General features: G+C 39.1%; 1 protein-coding gene, 1 long non-coding RNA gene and 1 pseudogene across 5 annotated transcripts in view; 1 reads left to right on the forward strand and 2 right to left on the reverse strand.

The window, feature by feature from the left end:
* Positions 1 to 17049, forward strand: part of CARNMT1 (carnosine N-methyltransferase 1) — a 47744-nt gene extending 30695 nt beyond the window's left edge. Inside the window, exons 6-8 of one of the 3 annotated variants that reach the window (XM_033237085.1) lie at positions 2052 to 2165; positions 12834 to 12937; positions 13989 to 16825. In XM_033237085.1, coding sequence (XP_033092976.1) covers positions 2052 to 2165; positions 12834 to 12937; positions 13989 to 14090 — 320 coding nt within the window. In that variant the 3' untranslated portion in view covers positions 14091 to 16825. Of the gene's footprint in view, positions 1 to 2051; positions 2166 to 12833; positions 12938 to 13988 lie in introns of all 3 variants that reach the window. The other 2 variants (XM_033237086.1, XM_033237087.1) reach the window with 2 other exon arrangements.
* Positions 213 to 7683, reverse strand: LOC117098459. The gene is made up of 4 exons (XR_004443416.1): positions 7640 to 7683; positions 7252 to 7303; positions 2217 to 2605; positions 213 to 1668 (listed from the first exon to the last, which is right to left on the reverse strand). It is a non-coding gene; the product is annotated as an uncharacterized LOC117098459 (long non-coding RNA).
* Positions 15828 to 25178, reverse strand: LOC117098458 (annotated as a pseudogene). The gene is made up of 2 exons (XR_004443415.1): positions 21851 to 25178; positions 15828 to 17225 (listed from the first exon to the last, which is right to left on the reverse strand). The product of XR_004443415.1 is annotated as a dynein light chain 2, cytoplasmic-like (transcript).
* Positions 25179 to 25416: the final 238 nt, after the last annotated feature.

Consider the following 25416-nt stretch of genomic DNA (forward strand, 5'->3'; position numbering starts at 1 on the left):
CAAAATCAAGCATTGAAAAAGTCTTGTCCTTTATTCTAAATTTAATGAGCCAGTTTTATCCTAAATCAAGGTTTAGATCATTCATTTTGATGGTAGAACCTAAGGCATACATCAGTGTCAATTTAGAATGTTTTTCAAGGTCATGTACAAGGCAGTGATAGGAAATAAGAAGTGTAAGATATCTACAGTCAAGAAATTTAGATAAGGGCCCTATTGGGCCCATTAATACTAAGAGATACCATGTAAACAAAGTTTAAATGAGTAATGAATACCAAAAAAATGAAAGGTTATTAGTGTAAGAAGGAAGCTGTTCATAGTGAGGCTTTCTCTTGAGAGAAATAGCATTTGAAGCAGACAGAAGTACCAAGATATGAATAAGGTGATTGGGGATGGCAGCACAGCTGTACTGTCAGGGAAAGAAAATATTTAATGGGAGATTTAATGGGATTTAATGGGAGCTATTGCTAGAAAAGTAAATTTGTTCCAGATCATGGAGGATTTTTATAGTCAGGCTGCGCAGTTGACTTCAGCCTGGCAAACTGTTGAAGAAATCTGAGCTAGGCATGAGAGAAAGGGAGATGATAATTGGGAAAGAGGAGAGGGAGATTGGCAGCAAAAGAAAAACAAAATAGAATAGTGAGGGTTCAGCAAGATCATTGAGTCAATAGGTATTTGTTGAGCACCTACTAAGTACCAGGTATGTTCTAGGTGTCAAAAGAGAACAGTGAACAAAGTCCCTGTCCACAGAGAACATCTATTCTAATAGAGAAAGTGAGGCAATAACAAATCTAATATTGTAAGGAAGAAAAAAATAAGGCAGGGAAGAGGGGTTACAGAGTGACTGGGGAGAGGCTGCTGCTTTATATAGAGTTGTCAGGGAAAGCCTTTTAGAAAGCCTTTTAGAGTAGAAACTAAAAAAGAAAAACTGTGGCAGAGAACCTTGAAAGAGTACAGAGGCAAACCACTGAGATATTTGAAGGGAAAATGTTGCAGATGGGGAATGGCAAGAGAAGAGGATTAGGGAGTAGAGAGAGTACTTGCTCTGCTCAAAGAGAAGCTAGGCTGTAGTAAGCAGTGGGTACAGTGGTGAGAGGTCAGCCTCGAGAAGATTTGATGAGGCAAACTTGTTGGCAGGCAGGCCATAGCAAGGACTTGGAATTGTACTCAGAGAAACAGGACGCCATTGGAGGGCTTGAAGCAGGGGTAGCAACAACACAGATTGTTTTATTCATTTATTTATTTATCTATTTATTTTACAACATAGAAAGTTTTTGTTTATTTTTCTCTGAACTCTGAGATTGGGACAGCCTGTACTCTGAAGGAAGAAGGGGAGAGATGGAAGATGTTAGGTGTTGTGGATAAGGAATGAAATAATGGAAAACATCACTTAGGCAAGTGAAAGTCCTCTTTTTCTGGAGCAAGGTTTCAGAGAACAGATGATGAAGGTAATCCTCCATGGGATCCAGTGACTTTATTGCACCAGCATTTGTATAGACACCATACCTCCTAGTGGCAAACGGTGTTCTCTGGTGGGTTCCCACCCACTGCTTCTGCCTGCCCCTGGCTCCCCTTTTTCCCTGGTAATTATTCAAAGTTGTGGTAGATGTTGAGGTATTTGGATGTCATTCATTTCTCAATTGGCAACTGGTGCCTGCAGTCTTCTGAAACCTGCCAGAATTGGTGGTTAACACTAGTTTAAATTTGAATGACTATTATTTTGTTTTCAGTGACTTTAAATGAAGGCTAGAAGTTGAATAGAGGATAAACAGAGCTCTTACAAATATAATTTGGTAATAATATGTAGAGATTAGATTATAATATCAGTGTTATTGGGGATGATTTCCAAATTGATTACTTAATTAGATTATTGATATCAGTATTTCTCATAAGTGATTGGTTACTGTGACTATAGTGTTGATCAGAAGTTTAGCTTCTGTATCTCTGTCAAACATTAGTACTCTGTAAAAGGTAACTGGAAAATTTAAACAATTAATTAAAAGAAAAAAGCAAAATAACATAACAGATGCAGTAATTTGATTTTTCTTCATTAGATACCTGGGACTGTATTGCTACCTGTTTCTTCATAGACACAGCTCACAATGTAATTGATTATATTGATACAATATGGAAAATACTCAAGCCAGGTGGAATTTGGATAAATCTAGGTAAGTTTTTTAATATTTACTAAAATTTTATATATTAATCTGAGTACTTACAGCTGTATTACGTTTAACTTCACAATCTCAAATGTTCATGAACATCAGAATTATGTTGTAAATGTTTTAAAACCGCTACAGTTTCCTTTAGACTGGTGATCCCTCCAAAGGCAGTGGAAGCTCAAAAGTTGTATATTCATACTTAGGTCAGTCTCACAGTCGTTGTAATTTCAGTGTATACTAATTGTTGATCTGATGGTAGGTAATCATTCCCTCATTATCTCCATCCCACATGCTGAGACAGTGGTCCGTTCTGTTAGGAAGAGAGTGTTCTGTTTTTCTTTCTATAATGAAGCATAGGGGAGAGATTTTACCTCTCCCATGGAATCTTCCTCCCTAGTACATCCATATACTGGGAAGAGTGTAGGTGTCATAATTTCTGTAATTACCTTGAGTTAAAGAATAGAAACACAATTTTTTTTTAATGCAAAAATCTTTTTTTACTGCATTCTACTTACTACTCGATGCTAGAAATTAAATGATGAATATAACATGGTCCCTACAGTCCAGACTCTAAAGGAAATTGCCGCTTTTCTCCTTTTTAAAATAAAGGGGGTATAATGATAATATCCAGGTAGATATACATGTGTTCTTTAATGAGATACATAATCTGTGTTCAGAAAGACATCCAGACTAGAACATAAAGGTTTTCAAGATAAGGATTATTATACTACATAAAAGGACATAACGTACATGGTTTTGAGCCCTTGGCCTTTCAGATGGGTCTAGTTTTGTGACTGATTTCTGTTACCTACTCTCTTTTTAATGATGTTAATTCACCAGAAATTTTGCCATTTGGGACTAAGCCCTGGAGGTCGTAATAAGTCTTTTGCAAACTTCTCTTAAGAATTCCTCAGGACCAGATGAAAGCAGCTGTACGGTGCAATCATAATAAAATAAATATCCCAAACCTTAAGTCTTCTTTAAAAGTAGTTACCTTGGGAAAGTTTTCCCAAAGAAAAATGGAAAGATATTACCTACTGGGTATTTGATTACTGTGGGTTAGGTACTGTGTTGGTCCCTTATGGAGTCTCACAGCAGCCCGGTATTGAAATGGCACTATGTTATAGTTGAAGAAACTGAGTCTTGGTTTAAATAACTAGCAGAACAGTCCTGTAGCTTACATGTGGCAAAGACAGGCTCGAAGCCCAGAGCCAATTTCTTGATTACCCTGGGTTAATTTGTAAGTTAGCATTAAGATGACCCTGTGTTTACATAATTAAATTTATGACCCCCATTACTGAGTTATGATAAGGTTTTATGTATTTCCGGAGCATGCGACTTTCATAGAAACAGCTTTTTTGTTTTAACATTTGTTTTATTGGTTTATGAATATTTTATTAAGTTATATGATACAATAATTGTAACTACCTGAAGCACATACAGTTGGCTCCTGATAAGTATACTGTTTGATAAGAGTAGATGTACTATAGTGTGACTTAACGATCTGTCATGGGCATCAGAAGTAATGGAGCACGTTGGTTAACAGGAAGTCAGTTAGGAGAGCTAATTCCACTATGGAGTTTCAAAACAATTTTGAAAATTGTAATAATGGAGAAACACAGTCCTTAAAAATAGTTATTTGGAAGGTTAATAATTTCTAAAGTATTAACTTATACATCTTTTGCATGTATAAGTTAAAGAATGTAAAAAGTCTCAGAATCAGTTTTCTTTTAAATGTTGGTATGTTCTGGGCATCTAATCTGTGTTTTTCATTTTTTATGCTATGTACTCAATTTTTGACTCCATATTCCTCCTACTTAATCTCATGGCTTTTCCTGCTCTTTCGATTCCCAATCTGTATCTCTGGTCCAAATATCCCTCTTGTGCTCCAAGCTAGTATGTCCAACTTGGATGTACCACAGATACTTCAAAATCTTTGTCTCAAGATCAGCCTGGGCAACATGCCCCAAGACCCCATCTCAAAAAACAAAACAAAACAAAACGATTCCATGCCTCCCAATATCTTTCCTATTCTTCATCTACTCAGATTCCCCCCAAAAAAATACTGGGAGCCTTTTGTTACCCCTTTTATTAGGTCACTCAGGCTACCATAACAATTCCACAGATTGGGTGGCTTAAATAACAAGTTTATTTTCCCACAGTTCTGATGACTGGAATTCCAAGTGCTCACCAGGTTGGTGTCTAGTGAGGGCTCTTCCTTTGATTTGCAGGGGTTACCCTCTTGCTGTGTATTCACATAGCCTTTCTTTGGTTGTGCATAGAGGGAGAAGGAGTGAATGAGTGCATGAGTGAGCTCTTTGGTGTCTCTTCTTACAAGGACACTAATCCTATTGAATGAGGACCCCACCCTTACAACCTCATTTACCTTAATTACTTCCTTAGAAGTCCTACCTTCAAATACAGCCACACTAGGGATTAGGGCTTCAACATATGAATTTGGAGGCAGGGGGACACAAAACAGTCAATAGGACCCCTCTTTTTCCTCACTGTTTGTCTCTAGTCAGTCTAAAAGTTGTATCTCCTAAAGCTACGTAATCGTTCTTGAATATCCTTCTATTCCAGGGTTTCTCGATTGTGATACTGACATTTGGGCTGGCTCATTCTTCAGTGGGAGTGATGAGGGAAGTGGGGGTCTGGCTTGTATATTGTAGGATGGTTAACAGCCTTCCTGGCCTCTAAGACTCCAGTAGTACCTCCCAGTTTTGACAACCAAAATGTCTTTAGATATTGAAAAATGTTGCCCTCTGGGGCTGGAGGGTGTTGGCAAAGTCATCCCCAGTTGAGAACCATTGGTCTAATTTCTCGGTTTCTTGCCTGGATTAGCATTAGGATTACTGTAGTCGTTTCCTTAAGGATGCCCCTGCCTTCAAGGTGTCTTCAGCCTTTGTCATTTCTCCACATAATCACCAGTGACCTTCCTAACAATGCAAATCTGTTCCTGTAAGACTCCCTGCATGAAACTCTAGCTTTCTGGAAAACCTAAACTCTTCAGGATTATGTACAATGCCCTTATGATATTTCTTCTGTCTCGTGTCTCAGCTTCTTCTTATTTTTTGTTTTTTATCACCCCTTTTCTGACCTTAAGTGCCAGTCCTTTGACTTAGCCCTTTCTTTCTCTTCTGTTTTCCCTTGGCTGGTCCCTGTGTGTTCTTAAACACTTAGCTCAGGTGATCCTTTTGGGTTGGGTTAAGTATTCTGTATTTCTTATGTTCTAAGAAACTCTGCTGTAGCATATATTTCAGTTTGGTGTTAGCACTCATATGCTTTTGTTTTCATTGCTAGTCTCTAAGCTCCATAAGGGCAAAGATCTAATGCTTCCTAGTCACCTGGTACAAAGCCTGGCAAACAGTGGCTATTAATGACTGTTACATGTATGTGTGAATGTATTGTTTCAAAATTTGAAAAAGGGAACATACTCAGATGTCCCGAAGACATGATGAAGTGCCATCTATATTGGTAAATTCATAACATTCTTATGGTTTTGGCTTTAATTGTATAGACCTGGAGGCTTAAGTTACTCTGTAAACTGGGAGATCAACCTCTTGGGGATGGTTTTACCCTAACCATGCTTATGTAGATTAGAACATCAGTATATTCATATATAATGGGAAATGTAATGGCCAGCCATTCTGGAACAAATGACATTAGAGGTAAAATTATATATGAAAATGTTGCCCAAATTGCATGAAATCAGATGGGGGGGGATCATTAATTTACAAAATGCTTTAATTAAGGAGGATTTGATGGACTCTAACACTATCCAGTTTAAGGAAAGCTAGTAAGCCTTTTAAGGGGACTGTTATGCATATGTCCTTTGGGTAAGGCTATGATTTAGGCAAAGAACAGAAGAATGCCTGTGAATTCCCTTTTTCAGTTTTTCATCCTGACCAGCACTCCTTAAACACATTTATTTATAATTTCTTCTAAAAAGAGAGTGTGTGTGTATGTATGCACTGATAAATTTGGGAGTCAGGTAGTGGAGGGCAAGCATTTAGCTACATCTGGAAGAATTTAATAAAACGAATCTGACTATATCTGAAGAATTAAAAGGTAACTACATCTGGTAAAAGTACCAAAGGATATCTTTGTAAAGTGTATTGAAAGACAGGTCTTATCAGATTTTAGAGCATTATGAAGCTACAGAATTTTTTTTTTTTTTTTTTTGAAACGGAATCTCTCTCTGTCGCCCAGGCTAGAGTGCAGTGGTACCATCTCAGCTCACTGCAACCTCTGTCTCCTGAATTCAAGTGATTCTCATGCCTCAGCCTCTCAAGTAGCTGGGGTTACAGGCGTGTGCCACCACACCTGGCTATTTTTTGTATTTTAAGTGGAGATGGGGTTTCACCACGTTGGCCAGGCTGGTCTTGAACTCCTGACCTCAGATGATCCACCCGCCTCAGCCTCCCAAAGTGCTGGGATTACAAGCGTGAGCCACTGTGCCCGGCCTAGAATTTTTTACAACATGAGATTCCCTTTAAAAGGTAGAGGACTTAGGCCGGGCGCGGTGGCTCAAGCCTGTAATCCCAGCACTTTGGGAGGCCGAGATGGGCGGATCACGAGGTCAGGAGATCGAGACCATCCTGGCTAACACGGTGAAACCCCGTCTCTACTAAAAATACAAAAACTAGCCGGGTGAGGTGGCGGGCGCCTGTAGTCCCAGCTACTCGGGAGGCTGAGGCAGGAGAATGGCGTAAACCCGGGAGGCGGAGCTTGCAGTAAGCTGAGATCCGGCCACTGCACTCCAGTCCGGGCGACAGAGCAAGACTCCGCCTCAAAAAAAAAAAAAGGTAGATGACTTAACACAACACATACAGCCTTTTCTCATTATAGTAGTAGTAAAATTATAAAAAGGTATAAAACACATGGACAAAGAATGGCAGGCATGTTATTGGGGGACAAAACAATGTACTAATTTTTAGAAGTTGGGGTAGATAGGTAAGTTTTGCGAAGAAAAACATGTGAGAGCCACCTTACCCAAATAACTCTGGAAAATGAGGTGTTGTATGGAAAAACCTAGGTTGAAAATCTGTATATAGAGAACAGTTGACTCCTCTATAATCAAGATGCCTACCTTATATGCCCATTTCCACTCCATGCTCAGGTGGGAGACCAGAAGTTTAATTCTAGAAAAAGTAAATAGGAAAGGAGCAAGATTTAGGAAAGCATGTCCTCATATAGAATGGGGGCAAAATGTAGGGCAGAAAAGAAGGGGAATAATGGAAAACTTTGGAAAATGCTCAAGCAGTGACCATCAGCCCAAGCTATCTCCAACCCCTACCCTGCTTATAAAACTTACCGAGGTTTGGCTGGGATTGGTGGCTCACGCCTGTAATCCCAGCACTTTGGGAGGCCGAGGCAGGTGGATCACGAGGTCAAGAGATTGAGCCCATCCTGGCCAACATGGTGAAACCCAGTCTCTACTAAAAATACAAAAATTAGCTGGGTGTGGTGGCGCATACCTGTAGTCCCAGCTACTTGGGAGGCTGAGGCAGGAGAATTGCTTGAACTCAGGAGGTGGAGGTTGCAGTGAGCTGAGATTGGGCCACTGCACTCCAGACTGGCGACAGAGCGAAACTCCATCTGAAAAAAACAAAACAAAACAAAACAAAAAAACTTACTGAGGTTTGAATGCCAGATGTTTTGCACAGATGCAAGTCATGTTTCTTGGAGTGGGCATGTCAATATTGCTATATGAGCTTATTTTAAAATTAGTAATTGTTTTTTGTATCTTTTTCTGTCTCTTAAAATCTTTATGCCTAACTTTTTAGATTTTTCAGACTTTTTGTGGTAATCCTTATGTTTTAGGTGTGTCTCTTACAAACAGCATACAGTACATTTTTATTATCCAGTCAAACAATCTTTATCTCTTAACCAGAACTTTTAGAGCCTTACAGGTGTAAATGGTTTAAATCCACTTGTCACAGATTTGGCAAGTGGTTTGGCCACCTTTCAGCTAGTTCTTGTTCTTTCATAAACCCTGTCACTGTTTGGTACCTCCTTTGTGAAACAACCAGATATTCCAGGCCCATCTTGTACTTTCCCTGACCAGCCATTGTTTCTAAGGATTCCTGGTTCCTTTTAATGGGGAATGATTTGTAGAAGTGGAAAATCTAATTTCTGCCACTGGAGTGGTACTGTATCTAGGCCTTTTTGGCAAACAGCGTAGGAAATATATGTATATGTCCGTCTGTAAAAATCATATGTATATATATGTTTGTAAAAATAATCAAAGGAGGGCCTTAAGAAAAACTAAACACACACATACATACACACAAACACACAGACAAAATCATAAGTTCATACTGATAACCTTAGTTCCAATTCAACACTCAGTATAAAATGCTAAGGTGGCAGGTAGTTTTCAGCACTTAGAATGTATCACACCCAGTCACCTCTAGCTTCTATCTTTGCTGTTGAGAATTCAGCTTTTTAAAATGTTGCTCCTCTGAAGGTATTCTGTTTTTTTAAGATTTTTACTTTGTAGTTTTTAGCAGGTATAATATTACATCTAGGTGTGGAGTTTTCTTTTCAATACTGTGCACAGTTTATTAGGCTTCTTCAGTCTGTGAATTGACCTTATCAGTTGTGAAAAATTCTCAGCTTTGCGGGGGGAGTCCCCTCTTACCAATCGTACGTTTAGCCTTAAAATATGTAACAGTAGCCATTATTTCTTCACATACTGCCTCTGCCTCATTCTTTTTCTCTGTTTCTTCTGGAAATGCAATCAAATATATTTTAGAACTTCTCATGGTAGCATTCCTGTATCTTAACCACTTCTCTTGCTATCTTTCTCACCATGCTGCACTCTGGATAGTTTCTTCTGACCAATAGTCTTTTATTTGAAAATACTGAGCATATTATTTCTGATAATTCTAACATCTTAAGTCTTTGCAAGTCATTTTCTGCTTTCTCTTGCTTTTCTTGGTTCTTGTTCATGATTCCTTGTTTCTCTGTGCTGTTGACTTTGAGTGGTTTATTGGGGATTGTTCTTGAGAAATCACACTTTGGATTTCTTAAGGCCTGGGTCGAAGTGTTTTTCCCCAAAGGAATTTGCATTTGCTTCTGCCAGGAGATCAGAGCATTGTCAGACCAGAACTGTTTTAAACTAAATTAGAACTTGAGGTTTATTGGACCACCCATGTTATATTAAATTAGGCTATAAATCTACCCTAGAATTAAACCATGATGTATAACCACCTTGTCCCTTTAGTAAGCACTAGATCAACTTTCATGCAGTCTCATGGGGTTAAAGGATAGAAGTAAGTTTATTATTTCTTACTCTCACCTTAAAGATAGCCCAATAGAAAAAAAAAGGAAAAAAGGAAAAAAATCAAATGAGGGCACAAGAATTAATGGGGGAAAAAGATAAAGAGAGCCCCTACTGTTCCTGTCATAATGTCAAGTGATCTCTCAGACTCTACCTGGAGCAGGCCCAGGACTTTGTCTTATGTCACCTTGGTCCAAAGAGTTTATCAAATTGCAGATCAGTTTCTTCTTGGTAGTGAAATATTCTCAGGGTAAAAATGGCATCTAGGTGTACCTCTAGGTTCCTGGTAATTTCTTACTAACTTTCCAACCTAACTTAAAAAAGTTTTTAAAATAAGTTTAATGCACCAACTTTCATTGTTTGCAATAGGAATGTCGGTCTGAATAACCTAACCTACCTGCCTTTACAGGAAGCAAAAGTTCCTTTATATATTTTTATTTCTTTAACAGTTGTATTAATTCGTTTCCACACTGCTGTAAAGATACTACCTGAGACTGGCTAATTTACAAACAAAAGAGATATAATTGACTCACAATTCCATATTGCTGGGGAGGTCTCAGGAAACTTACAATCGTGGCAGAAGGGGAAGCAGGCACCTTCTTCACAAGGTGGCAGGGGAGAGAGGGTAAGGGAGGAACTGCCACTTTTAAAGCATCAGATCTTGCAAGAACTCAGTATCATAAGAACAGCTTGGGGGGAACTGCCCCCATGATCCAGTCCCCTCCCATCAAGTCCCTCCCTCCACGTGGGATTATAATTGGAGATGAGATTTGGGTGGAGGCACAAAGCCAAACCATATCAACAGTAAACTGTATTTTTAGATTAAAAAAATTCTTTAGAGGGGGAAAACAGAGAAAACTACCCAGCAATGAAATAGGCTGTACAACATAAATATGCAAGTTATTAAAAAAAAAAAAAAAAAACTGGATGACATAGTTCATGCCTGTAATCCTGACAGCTCCTGAGGTCAAGCCAGGCAGACTGATTGAGGCCAGGATTTCTAGACCAGCCTGGGCAACACAGCAAGACCCCTCATCTCTAAAAAGATGTTTAAAAATTAGCCAGGTGTAGTGGCATATGCCTGTAGTCCCAGCTACTTGGGAGCTGAGGTGGGAGGATGACTTGAGCCCAGAAATTCAAGGCTGCAGTGAACTATGCTTATGCCATTGCACTTCAACCTGGGTGACACAGCAAGACTCCAACACTCAGTAAAAAAAAATGAAAAAAAGAGTAAATGTAAACAGCCTATATACAGAAAAAAATGTTCATTCTCACTGTTAGTCAAATAAATCAATATAAATGTGCTACCATTTTTCACCTATCATATTCACTAAGTTTTAAAATTTGCTTACTTAAAGCTTAGGTAAGTACAGTGAGATGGGATATGCTTTTGTTCTGCTGGTGGGGATGTAAAATGATATGACTTTCTTCTGGAAAAACAGTAACATCTTATAAAATAATATATGGGAAAACCTTAACTATTCGTACATTTAGTCAGGAGTTGGCAAACTACAGCCCATAGACCAATTGTGGCCTGCAGCCTATTTTTGTATGACCCTACTACTACAAGTATCTCTTAACATTCTTTTTTTTTTTCCGAGACGGAGTCTTGCTCTCTCGCCCAGGCTGGAGTGCAGTGGCCGGACCTCAGCTCACTGCAAGCTCCGCCTCCCGGGTTTACGCCATTCTCCTGCCTCAGCCTCCCGAGTAGCTGGGACTACAGGCGCCCGCCACCTCGCCCGGCTAGTTTTTTGTATTTTTTAGTAGAGACGGGGTTTCACTGTGTTAACCAGGATGGTCTCGATCTCCTGACCTCGTGATTCGCCCATCTCGGCCTCCCAAAGTGCTGGGATTACAGGCTTGAGCCACCGTGCCCGGCCCTCTTAACATTCTTAAAGGGTAATGGGGAAGAACACAAATAAGAATATATGCTAGACACTGTAAGTGGGACACAAAGCCTCCATTATTTGCCATCTGTCCTGTTACATAATTGTTATCTTTTGTAAGTAGCACTAACATATACATTATATTCATGGTCATTTTTTCTAGTCGTTTACGTAGGATAGAGAAAGGAGAAAGAAAAACTTTTTTACCCTGTGATCCACAGAATGGTAAGCCTCTTGGTAGCAGAAACTTTGTCTTGTTATTAAATACTTTTATCTTCCATGGTTAGCACATTGTATGAGAAGTAGGAGTAGAGAGCTGGTTGCAGGATTTTTAATTAACCCAATGAAAAGTAAAGAGAAGATTGTCTAGATTAGCCTGAGGTGTATATATAACTGTGTTAAGTGATAATGGTTCCTGGATGAGGCTGATATATTGGGCAAAATGATAGATTGAAAGATTTGAAAATCATGCTTTAAATCATATGTTCGTTTCTTGAATATATGGAATGAGCAAATAGTAAAGGGAGGATGTCATAGAAATAGTGTAATACCTGTCATTTACTTAGTCCCTTGTTTATGACAGGTGTAATACATATTATCTCACCTTAAAGTCATATTACAGGGCACACGCGGTAGCTCACGCCTGTAATTGCAACACTTTGGGAGGCCAAGGCTGGTGGATTAGTTGAGGTTAGGAGTTCAAGCAGCCCGGCCAACATGGTGAAACCCTGTCTCTACTAAAAATATAAAAATTGGCCTGGCATGATGACAGGTCCCTGTAATCCCAGCTATTCAAGAGGCGGAGGCAGGAAAATCGCTTGAACCTGGGAGGTGGAGGTTGCAGTAAGCCCAGATCGTGCCACTGTACCCTACCCAGCCTGGGCAACAGAGTGAGATTCTATCTAAAAATAAATAAATAAATAAAATAAAATAAAAATAAAAAGTCATATTATAGATGAAGCAGAGTTAGTGAATTGCCCACAGGCACACAGTTATTAGATGTTAGAGCTGTGATATGAACAATGCACTTTAAAAAAAAAGCCAGCTCTAGTGTTACTTCCTTCTTTGAGGAAACCTTCTCTATAACTTCTGTCCACCTTTTACTGCCTAGGTTAACTTGAGGCTCCTTCTTTGTTTTCATATGATACACAGTTGGTAACTGCAGTTTGGCATTTACTTATGGAATTATAATTGCAGAATACATTTGGAATTTGAGGACTTAGCATTACCTGATTCGTCTACTCCTTCAGTAACTTGAAAGTTAAAGGTGAAGGCCTATGGTGTGAATCACAGTGCAAGGCAGGTAGACCAGAGGGACTCACTCCTCATGAGTGTAGGCCCATCTCTTGAGGGTGTCAGATACTAGGCCAAATTTTCAAATGCCCAGACTTTTTATGTTTGTCTTATCCAGTACCTAACTTATTCAACTTGGAATTCAGTGTAACACAGCTATGAGTGTGTGTTTATATTCAAGTAATTCATAGTATCTTTAAACCATAGGTCCTCTGCTATACCACTTTGAAAATCTGGCAAATGAACTTTCCATAGAATTGAGCTATGAGGATATAAAAAACGTTGTTCTGCAGTATGGATTCAAGGTAGAGGTAAGAATGGAATAAAATATTGCCAAAGTTTAACTCCCAAAGCACCTTGACAGAAGTGTTGATATCATGGCTGTTAGTGACTGTTTGAATTCTTGTTTTCTTATCTATAAAGGGAAGATAATACAGGTTGAGTACCCCTTACTCAAAATGCTTGGGACCAGAAATGTGTTGGATTTTGGATTTTTTTCCAATTTTGCAATATATGCATATACATAATGACATATCTTGGGAGGGGACTGAAGTCTAAATATGAAATTCATTTATGTTTTATATATGCCTTATAAGCATAGCCCGAAGGTAATTTTATACAATATTTAAAAATTTTGACCACCTGCACATGAATCAGATGTGGAATTTGTCACTTGTGGCCTTATGTAGGTACTCAAAACATTTTGGATTTTGGAGCATTTCAGATTTTCAGATTAGGGATGCTTGACCTGTATTACTTAGCTTCCAGAATTATAAGGATTTGGGATAACGTGTACATAAAGGGAAAACTATACTTTCTGGTGAAATAGCCTTTCAGTAAATGGTAGCTGATCATTATAATACTGTTCTTACAGACTCTCACTTATAGATAGAAAGTAGAGTAGGCTCTGGGGAAAACAAAAAGGGGTAGGAGGGCAAGTATAAGAGGGATATTCACAATATGTCCTTGTCCTTGTGTACTGCTTCATCTTTTTTTAATTATGTGCATTACTATAAAGTTTTGTGATATTTTGGCTATTGTGTTTCAGTTCATTTATTTAGAAGCCTTCCGTTTTAGAAACAATAGATCTGTTTTTAAGAATGACGAGAAGCAATATATTATAGTAGTTCAGAGTTCAAGACTGCCTGAGTTTGAATCTCAGTTCCGTCACTTATTAGTGTGACTGTTCTTTGTAAAGTGAGACTACTAATATTAATAGTACCTCTCTTATGGGGGTAGTTGTATGTAATAAATGAATATTCTTAAAAGAGTGCCTGCCACTGATACATATGTGCTCAGAATTTGTTAGTGGTGTGGTCATCATGACTGTCATAGTCAGTATTATTATTGTTTGCATTGCAGGTGGAAAAAGAATCTGTATTGTCAACATATACTGTGAATGATCTCTCTATGATGAAATACTACTATGAATGTGTCTTGTTTGTGGTCCGTAAGCCACAATAATGGTCTCAAGTGATGCCACCTGGAAAAAAGTTTAGTAAGAACAAATGCTGAAATAAACGACTCAAAATCAACTATCAGTGATGACAGGACACAACCTCAAATCAGTGGTGCCTTCTTATTCCTAACAAAATTTAGAAATAGTGTCTATTTTCTTAATATGTCTATTGCTTTTTCAGAAATATACTATGCCATGCAGATTTGTACTACACAAGTCAAAATGGAGGAAATGTCTTGAAGTATACTTTTTCCTTGAAGCCCGGATTGTGTTTCAGTAGGAAAAAACCTAATCTCCAGTGTCTTCATGATGCTGTCCATTGCAAGTCTGCCGTATTAATGACTATTAGTATTGAAGTCCATAATAATCTTCCTTTTTTTGTTGTTTTGTATGCATTGCACATGTAACTTTTAGAAGAGTCTAAGGATCCTCAGTCATATTCAACATCTGGAGTTGGGACTTCGTTCACTTTCAATCTAAGAAAACTATGCGTAAAATGTGTCTTCTTTTTTTTTTTCTTCAGAGACAGGATCCTGCTCTGTCTCCCAGGCTGGAGTGCAGTGGCATGATCATAGCTCACTGTAACCTCAAACTCCTGGACTCAAGCGATCTTCCTGCCTTAGCCTCCCGAGTAGCTAGGACTATAGGCATGTACCACTGCGCCTGGCCTGTGTCTATTCTTCTATCATTCAGATTAATTTAATTTTGTATTTTCTAGCTCAGATGAACTTAAAGAAGCATCAAACATTTCTTTTTTATGAAATGTTAAATTTAATAGCATCACAGGCCGGTAAAATATATTCAAATAACTGAGAAATTATCAAAGTCTTTTGGCCACAATAAACTGAACACTTTATGAAAGCATACTCATCATGGATCACTTTGAAATATACGAGATCTCAACATTCAAAGTGAGAAATAAAAAGCCTTTATTAAAAGTAGTGCTAGGAAACAGAGAAAATAAGAATAAAATTTACCCATTTGAAATATGATTTTCAGACTCTAAATGAATACAGAGTTTGACAGTGTGATGTTTACAATAATGTCTTTTCTTTAGATTATCTGGATTATGGAAGCAAGCACTTTTTTCATTAAAACAATTATATACTAGGAAAAACTGTCATAATAGTATTAATGTGGGGAATTTTGATTATGAAATTCAGGGATAAATTACTGCCCATGGTCTGTGTCTTCAGTATTGTAAGCAGCAGCCATCATGTAATTTCAGATTAATGCCAATTTTGTTCCCTGATAGATGGAGCTTAAACAGTATATGCTGCTTTAAATTTCTACCTCTAGCAGATCTTTATTGGAGGGAGTTTTCCTTTGTATTTTTTAATGTATGTTATTCTGTTTCCAGTAGCTTGGAAAGTAGAGATGACTAATGTTTTAGCCTTTTCTTGGAGAAAAGGAAGAACTCTTCTTGAATATTTTCACAGATGATTGTGATTGCTTTAAATGACCTCTGTGGCAATTTAAATTAGATGGATTTAATCTCAGCAATGTGCTGGTCGCATAAAAGTCATGTTTTAATAGGAAAACTTACTTGTAAATGTTTAAACCTTTGTTGTCACTTAGGCTGGGGAGTCACTACCCTATTTGGCATCTTACTAGTTGGGGGGACCTTTTCCGTGTACAGTGATGGGACTTTCGTGACCTTTACTCTCACTATGCAATAGAGGGTTTCATGCAGTTAATTTGACATGTCAAAATTGGGAAAACTGTAACTTTTTTTTTTTTTAAAGATCTCTCTTTTTTGTGTCCCTCAGTACTTAGCAGATGTTCATTTGGTGGAAATTCTTATTACTTACATGAATGAGTTTGAATTTAGTGGCAAGGAAGAAAAAAACTCAAACTATTGTTTTTAAAGAAGAAAACTTGCAAAGTACATAAGTATTTTTTAAAAATCAATTGAACAGAAAGGAATGCATGCTGTTTTTGAATGACTTAGACATGCTTTTTATTCACTGACCTGTATTCACTTTTTTACAACTTGCATCAAAACAAATGATCTTTGTTTTTGTCACAGGCAAAAACAGGTTGACACTGGTGGGTTGGCTTTATTAATTTTTTTTCTATTAGGTTTTCTTTAATAATGTTACATTTCTAAATTATAGCATATGTTTTAGTTAATTCTGAAATCAGTTACTTCATTTGTTAATTTATCCCTTGTATCATGAATATTGTTTTTTAAATGTTCTACACAAATTTGCATCACTTTTTTTCTTACAGCTTTCGCAGTTAATATATTCTAAACTTGAAAATGTGGTATCAATCAGTAATAGAAGTATCACTGGAGGATTTATTTAACTTTGTATTTCTTAATTTTAGTCCTAGCTACTAAAGTATGTAAGCCTTAAAGTTTAAAATGTTTTTCTTAAATTAGCTGTAATACACATACATTTTCATTTACTTTGTGAAATGCGAGGAGATAGTCCATTGTGCTTGTGTTTTTTTCTTTAATTTCTATATTCTGAAGCAGTGCAGATATAGGGTATGCTAATCAAGTGAGCAAGGTGGAATATGTACAATATAAGGAGAAGCTGTATAAATCACAGTATAAAATTATGAAGTTTGGTAACTGTAAAATGTACTGTATTTATATGTAACTCTCATTCAAAAGTTGCCACAAAAGCTGAATTGGAAGCTTCATGTCTGCATGAAATTTCCTATATTTTTAATGTGTATGATGAAATTAATTTTTCTTGAATATTAAAGTCTGCCAATTGCTACGAAACGATAGTTGCTTGGTTGTTTTCATCTAACTTAGTGTAACCATAGATGTGGGTATTTTAATGAGTTGAGCATATATACTTTTGAACTCCTGGATTAGCCTGTTTTTATATGCTTCTAGGAAGTCAGTAATATGAATACTTGGCCTTATAATATACCAGGCCTTATACTAATTATTTTCACTTTGTTTCATTCAGGTTCACTGTAATAAAGTTAGAATCCACTGAGGAAGAGGAATAATCTTGATTTTCAGTTTTGTTAAATAATAGAAAAAGAATTCTATAAAAGGAACTAGTAGAAGACAGTTACAGAACCAGCCATTAATGGGATGAGCACTTAGATCTTCTGGGCTCATTTTCCTGAATGATTGTGATCTCAGGCAAGCCACTCTTGGCTTGTTTCCTCATCTGTAAGAAAGGATTGATACCATCTATTTCAGATAGTTTATTAGGTCATATGAGCTTTTATATATATTTTTGTGTGTATGAAAGCACATGATAGTTACCATAAATGTAATTTCAGTCTGTGTTGACTGCTATCTAGTGATGGAAAAAAATGAGGATTGTTAACAGGACATTAGTTTTAATTATCTTACGGTGACCCTTTGAAAAAGGTTTCCATGGAATCCTGGGGAAAACAGTAAAAAATGGTAGGTACAGATACAGATTCCAAAAGTTTGTTGGGAATTATAATGAAATATATAGTAGGTAATGGGAGAGGGTATAATTAAAATTTAATGGCATGTTACTCCCACTTTTATTAACCTGCTAGCACATCCCTCATATATGTTTGATTCTTTCTCTTTGATACCTATTTAGATGTGGGATATTTCAGTCAGTGTATATGTGCATTTTCAGTTAGTTGCCTTTGAGAAGGGACTGCACCAATTTACATGCCAGGAACAGTGTTTAAAAGTAACTTACATCCATTCCCTGGCCAGTACTGGGTATTGCTGAGCTTTTCATTTTTGTCAGTACAGACATACCTCATTTTATTCTACTTTGCTTTATTGCACCTTGCAGATACTTTTTTTTTTTTTTTACAAATTGAAAGTTGGTGGCAACCCTGCATCAAACAAGTCTATATTGGTGTCATTTTCCAACAGCATGTGTTCATGTCATGTCTCTGTGTCAGCATTTTTTAGCACTCAAGTATTTTAAAATTATGTACATTGTTCTTTTAGACAAAATGCTGTTGCACATTTAATATGCTACAGTATAGTGTAAACATACTTTTATATGCACTGGGAAACCCCAAAATTTGTGTGACTCTCTTTCTCATGATGGTCTGGAACTCAGTCTGTAGTATCTCCAAGGTATGCCTGTATAAGAAATGTTATCTAATTTGAATATTCATTTACTTAATTGTTGGGAAAGTTAAGCAATTTCTCTGAGTTTGATGGCCAAATAAAAGTGTTTTGAATCTGCCAGTCTATATGATTTAATGTGGCAGACCTGACAGGTCATTGGCAACCGCTCCAAACCTAATTAAAACATAGCGAGATTCATCAGGGAGAGTATTGGCCAGAGCCATAAGGACTGTCTTGAGTTCTAGTAATTGAGAGGAGCAGCCACATCTGCTTTTGGTTTTACATAGCTGGTACTGAAGCTGAACAGCAACAGCAGCTCATTGGACTCCATTATGTTTCATTGTAGCCAAACAATTCGTGAAGTAGGCCCAGAAATTTAGGAGAAACTAAGTCAAGGGCCCCACTGAACCAATGGGATTGCTTTGTGCAATGGAGTTGGCCATACAGTTTACCTCCAAAAGGATAGCTGCCGTTTTTTCATGTAGGACCAAAAAGCTGCTAGGGTCAGGCCAGCTATGCTATTTCTCTTTGACTAGCGAGACTTGTTAGATTCTTTTCACCTTGTTAGTCATTAAGTCCAAGTTGACCCACCGCGAAATGGGAATGTCAAACCAAAGAGTCACAAGAGCTACGTTAAATCACACTAAGTGTCAACAAAAGCTTAGCAGGTTAATAGCTGCCTTCTTTTGTTAACATATAAAGATGTACGTGGTGGCTGGGTCAGGCAGCTGTTGGGATTGTTGGTATTGAGCTGTTGCCTCTCTGAGTACTCAGGCAGCCATTAAGTCTTTGAAACTTCTCCTGGAGGCCTATATTACTTATACTGGACCATCCAGGGAGGGGGGTCAGTCTGTGTAGTATTCCTTGAGAGTGAGATGGAATAAGATATAGACCAAGAAGTGCAGGCATAAAATCCATGAATTCTATTATTGAATCTGTCCAAAGAGCCCTGGTGACATTATTTTTGAGGGGTCCAGCTCCTCGTCAAAAACTTGGGGGCTGGGATAGGACAGAAGGGAGTTGGCGCTTTCTCTAGTTTAACCTCTTGCTATTTCAGTAAGTGATTAAAGCTTTGACTGTTCAAACTGCCAGTTCAACTCTCCCTGGCCCCTAACAATTTCAGGTTTCCTTCCCCGACTCCAAGCCTTGTCCAAACCCTATCAGTTGAATTAAGGTGACTTTTTTCCTATAGGAACACAGACCAAGAAGTTCAACGTGCATCAGGTGCTACAGCACAGATGCCAAAAGATCAGGTTATCCCCCAGCTGGGAGTTCCAGGTGGCAGAGGAAGCTAGTCTACAATGACAGAAGGAGCAATGGTGGTGGGGAATAGAGTTCACCTGCTCGTAATTGTTATATCCACGCAATTGTCGTTAGTATACCTGAGTGTTTATGCTTACAAAAAAATAGCATTGCCTATTTCATTGTGTGAAGTGGCCTACAAAGTGTTTTCTTGTGTTTTTATGTTTCCCAGTGGTGGTGGGGAAGAAATTTGATTGTCAGCATTTTTTTCCATTGACCACTGTCTCCAGGTTCAGTGCCTGAGCACTGCTGCTACTTCTTCCCCCATCTATCTCCAGCATCCGATGAGTGTCCAGCTTCTAAGACCCCTTACTTTGGTGCTGATCATAATCTCAAAATACATAATCCTGAATGTCAAAATCCTGAAATAACAAAATCTTTAGGGTCTAAAATCTCTAACATCTAAAATTTCAATAGATTAAAATCTTTGAAATCCTGTGAGACAAATTCTGGGGAAGGGATTAATGTGTTTTCAGTTGTATGCAGTGTACTTGCATCATGACAGGCAGAACTATTAACTTGTTACTGTCTTTACTAGGAAATTATGGTTTAAGGAGATTCATATGGGTGCCAAGTTGACAAGAAGTGGACTTGGGGACATAATTTTAGGTGGCAACTTGTCTGGATTAAGGAATACTAGAAACCTAGTAAGGCATTATTTTCAGTGTATCTGTGAGAGTCTTTCTAGGGGAGACGTGTATGTGAGTCTCAGTGGACTAAGTGGGAAAGATCTGTCCTCATGTTGGCAGGGGCCATCCAATCAGCCAGGGGCCTATAGAGAACTGAGAAGGCAAATTAGACCCTCTCAGAGCTGGGACAAATTTGCTGCTGCTGCCTCGGACATCAGAAATTTGACACCACAAAGTACATTATCACAGCATTAACTGTGTGTAAGCATTGTGCATATATGTAAAAATGTAGAAACTTCCTCAGTAAAGGAAGCGATGTACTCTTTGTATGTCTGTGTTTGTCAAAGATAAAATTTCTGGGAATCTTGGCTCTTTGGGCTACTGTGTATGTGGTGGTGACCCATTGAAGGGTTTTTTTGGTGTGTGTGTGTGTGTGTTTTGTTTTGTTTTTAAGACAGAGTCTTGCTCTGTCGCTCAGGCTGGAGTGCAGTGGCACCATCTCGGCTCACCGCAACTTCTGCCTCCTGGGTTCAAGCGATTCTCCTGCCTCAGCCTCTCAAGTAGCTGGGACTACAGGCACCCACCACCGCACCTGGCTAATTTTGTATTTTTGTAGAGACAGGGTTTCACCATGTTGGCCAGGCTGGTCTTGAACTCCTGACCTCAGGTGATCCGTCCATGTTGGCCTCCCAAAGTGCTGGTATTGCAGACGTGAGCCACCATGCCCAGCCAAGTTTTGTTTTTTGTTTTTTTGCTGTTGTTTTCTTTTGAGATGGAGTCTTGCTCTGTTGCCCCAGCTGGAGTGCGGTTTTCGTGATCTCGGCTCACTGTAAGCTCCACCTACTGGATTCAAGCAATTCTCCTGCCTCAGCCTCCTAAGTAGCTGGGATCATAGGTGCCTACCACCATGCCTGGCTAATTTTTGTATTTTTGGTAGACACAGGGTTTCACCATGTAGGTCAGGCTGGTCTCAAACTCCTGACCTGAAGTGATCTGCCCGCCTCGGCCTCCCAAAGTGCTGGGATTACAGGGTGAGCCACTGTGCCCGGCCCCCCATTGAAGTTTTTGATTGATCCCGTCAGAAGACTTATGTTGTCTATCACAGTATTTCAGATGACTGCAGTTACAAAGCTGGGTGTATGCTTTTATATATTTAGCTTTTTCACCCATTTCTTTGTGAATACAGTTCATCTGCTCATAATTGTTATATCCATGCAGTTGTCATTAGTATGCCTGAGTGTTTATGCTTGCAAAAAATGTTATTGCCTATTTCATTGTGTGAAGTGGCCTACAAAGTGTTCTTGTGTTATGTTTCTCAAATAAATCCCCTTTTAAAAATGTAAATAAATGTTTTTGAGATAATTTTTAAGATTTTTTCCCCTGCGTTATATTTTCAAGATTTTGAAATTTTGGGATTGCAATTTTCTGGATTTTTAGACTTCAGGGATTTTGATCTTTCAGTATTTCAATATTTGAGATTATGGCATTCAGAATTGTTTTTCAGGATTATGGTCCAAACTTCTTTTCTGTCCATGCTTACGCCACTGTGTTCTGTCCTGCAGTCTTCCAGCCTTGACCGCCCCAGCACCCAGAGCCCTGTCCTCATTATAAGCCAGGTTAGACTGTTGACAGGAACCAGGTGTTTGGCTTTATACTATTAGGCAAGGCATTTCCTTCACTCACTTTTAAGTGGCCACCCATGCTCAATTCAACCAAATTAACGTCTGTCTTCAGGTCACTCAAAGCTCTATATTAAATAGCAAAGCCTTCATTCCTGACAACATTCATTTACCTTTGAGGACTCTCCACCTCAGCAGTCACAGCCGTATAGCTGGGACCATGGGACTTGCTGCTCTGTTGTCATAACATTTCTTCTTTCTGCCTCGAAGAGAGTGAGCAACAACGAAGTTATTATTTGGGCAACTTATTTCAGTCCTGCTTCTAGTAGCTCAACATATAAACGGGAAGAAGTAGGGTTTCCTGCCAACTGGGCAATAGTATTTATTACTGGATCTTGGGAGTCTTATTTTCTTGAACTGGCTTGCAGATCCTTGTCCTTCCTAATTCAGAAATCCATGTCTGTCAGCATCCTTTCTTTCTCAACAAAATTGCTAAGTCTGCTATTTGAGTTTACCCTATTTACAATCTAATGTGTTAGTCTGTTAACAGTTTCCTAGATGCTGGTAAAGACATGAAAAATTACACAAATAATACAGAGAGTTCTGTTCTCATCCAGCTTCCCCCAAAGATAGCATTTTAAGTAACCATATTACTAAAACCTTGAAGTTGACATTGGTACAATACTATTACTAAACTGTTGATAGACCTTGTTGGGAGTTTACCAGTACTTGCATGCACTGTTTTTTTCCCCTTAATTTTTTCACTTTTAACTTACCTTAATATTTAAAATGGGTTTCTCATTAACAGCACATACCTTGGTCTTGCTTTTTAAATTTTAATTAATGCACAGTATTTGTACATATTTATATAGGGCACATGTGATATTGTTACATGCATAGAATGTGATGATCAATTTAGGGTATTTGGGGTATCCATCACCTTGAATTCCTATAAGGAACATTCCAAGTCCTCTCTTCTAGTTTTTTGAAATATATAATACATTGTTGTTAACTATTAACTACAGTCACCCAACTTTGTATCAAACATTAGAACTTTATCTAACTGTATGTACCCATTAACCAGCCTCTCTTCATGGCCACTCCCACCCATATGCCCTTCCCATCCTCTGATGGCTATCATTCTACTCACTACCTCCATGAGGTCAACTTTCTTAGCTCCCACATATGAGTGAGAACATCCAGTATTTGTTTCTCTCTGCCTGGCTTATTTAATGTCCTCCAGATCCATCCATGTTGCCATAAATGACATGATTTCATTCTTTTTTATGACTGAATAGTACTCCATTGTGTACGTAGACCACATTTCCTTTGTCTGTTCATCTGTTGATGGTCACTTAGGTTGATTCCTTATCTTTGCTGTCAGTAGAGCTGTCAGAAACATGGGAGTGCATGTATCCTTCTGGTATACTGATTTCCTTTGGATAAATGCCCAGTAGAAGAATTGCTAGGTGGTATGGTAGTTCTATTTTTAGTTTTTTTCTCTATTGTTTTCCATAGTCTGAACTAATTTACATTTTCACCAACAGTTTGAGTTCCCTTTTCTGTACATCCTCACCAGCATCTGTAATTTTTTGCTTTTTAACAATACTTATGCTAATGTAAAGTGAGACCACATTATGATTTATTATTGTTATTGCATCAGTCAACCTTTAATGTTCAAAAAAGGCATGGATGCAGAGCATAGGAGACGTGGCAGGGTCTCTCGGGCCTTGGTCCAGAAATGAGGGAGAGATGAACACAAACCAGACACTTTCAACTGGCCACACAGTCTGGGAGGGCAGGGAGAAACACAGGTTTGGACATTCATAAAAAAATAAAACCTAAAATCAAGCACTCCATTTTGTGCCCATTGAAGGGTTTGATATAGGAAACTCAGTCACCACCCTGGAGACTGGAGGGGAGATCCCCCTTCCCCTGCCAACATCAACAAGCAAGCTCGGCACACACAAAGGGCTTAGGGAGGGGCATTCTGCCTCCCCACCAGCCCCAAGAATGGACTTGAAAGTAAAAGAATACGCTGGATCCCCTACCCCTACATTGTCAACCCGACACATGAGAGTTTTGAAGGCCAGCCAACTAACGACAGGGGCTGCTCTAAGAGAACACCAGAGGATTGAGAAAACGGAGGGCTAAGCAGGGAGCAGACAGAAGAAAAATGTAATGGAAAAAAAAAAATTAAAGCTAATCCTACCGCCAACATCCTCCTATCATGATCTCAGGCAGAAAGAACAAAAGAAGGTAATCAACAAAGACACAGCCCTTACTTAGAATTTCTGACAGACAGCAAGACAAGTCTGCTCCCCACTCCCACACACCACACACAGACATATTTCAGGGCGCCCTAAAGAACACATCCCCACCCCACCCTCTGCCCCAAGCCATAGAATCACAGTTCAGTGGAATATTCTCCTGGTGTTAGATCAATCCCTCCACCTTTCTTCCTATCATTTTCTCCTTGACAGTCCCAACACAGCCCCCCTGCAGCCTCCTGGCCCTCCCAGCATCCACTTGGGCCAGGAAGAGGCAGCTGCACAGTTTTAGTTCCACCTCCAGAGACCTATTTCTTTTCCTCAGCCCTCCTAGTCTTTCGGCCTCGTAGTCTGTTAAGGGCTTTTTCTTTTGTATAGGAAAAAAAAGAGAAAAGGGAGAGGTGGGAGAGATTTTCCTAGTGCAATACAACCAAAAAATTAATTTTTAAAGTCTTGAAAAACAAACATAAAGCAGCCTTCTTCCCCAGGCAACTGAACAGAAAGGTTTGGTTGTGTTGACTGCCACATACACATGAAAACGAATATACAGTCCATGCAGTAGCACAGCCATTGGAGAGGACATCCTGATGTCCTCCTGATTTGCCCCAGTGCAAAACAGTCCTAGCAACGCCCCCTGCTTGCCATCGCTGCCACCGCCACTGACATCTTCACTGTGGCCACCTAGCCTCACTTGAAGAGGAAGATTGCAACTTGACTCAAGCAAAAATAGATGAGGTACTTTGTCTTGTGTGTGACGTAGCTGCCAAATTTCGGCCCACGATACAATGCTAGGTAGGGCTATATTTCTTGTCAAATTCCTTCTTGATATAGGCAGCAATGTCCTATGTTGTACTTCTCCATGGCCTGCGTGGCGCAGTCAATGGCATCCTGTTGCATATCCTCAGACGTGTCTGCAGTCTTGATCACTGCCTTCCAGTCAGACATTGTGACACTTCACGGAGGCGAATCCGCACGGGCCCGTGGGGAGCAGCGATGGCCCAAGGCAGAGCGCAGGCAGCGGCGGTGACTCCTGGGCTCCTCCTGCAGCCACTGCAGTCTCCCGCTCCCGCAGCCCCGGGCCAGTAGCTCCCCGCCATGGTCCTCCCTTGGAGTTGCCCGCGCGGCCTGCCAGCCCGCCTGGTCCGCGCTGGCGCCGCACAGCTCCGCTCTGCTCTGCCGCTCTATTTTTATTTTGTTTTTAGATGGAGTCTCGCTCTGTCACACAGGCCGCAGTGCAGTGGCGCGATCTCAGCTCACTGCAACTTCCGCCTCCCGGGCTCAAGCGATTCTCCTGCCTCAGCCTCCCAAGTAACTGGGACTACAGGTGCACGCCACCACGCCTGACTTATATATGATATATATTATATAGGATATAGTATATACTATATATCATATAGCTTATATTTATATATTAATATATAATATGCTATATGATATAGTATATAATCTATTACATATAATCTAGATTG

This window comes from Trachypithecus francoisi, unplaced genomic scaffold (assembly GCF_009764315.1).
Source record: "Trachypithecus francoisi isolate TF-2019V2 unplaced genomic scaffold, Tfra_2.0 Lachesis_group16, whole genome shotgun sequence".
Taxonomy (NCBI): Eukaryota; Metazoa; Chordata; class Mammalia; order Primates; family Cercopithecidae; genus Trachypithecus; species Trachypithecus francoisi.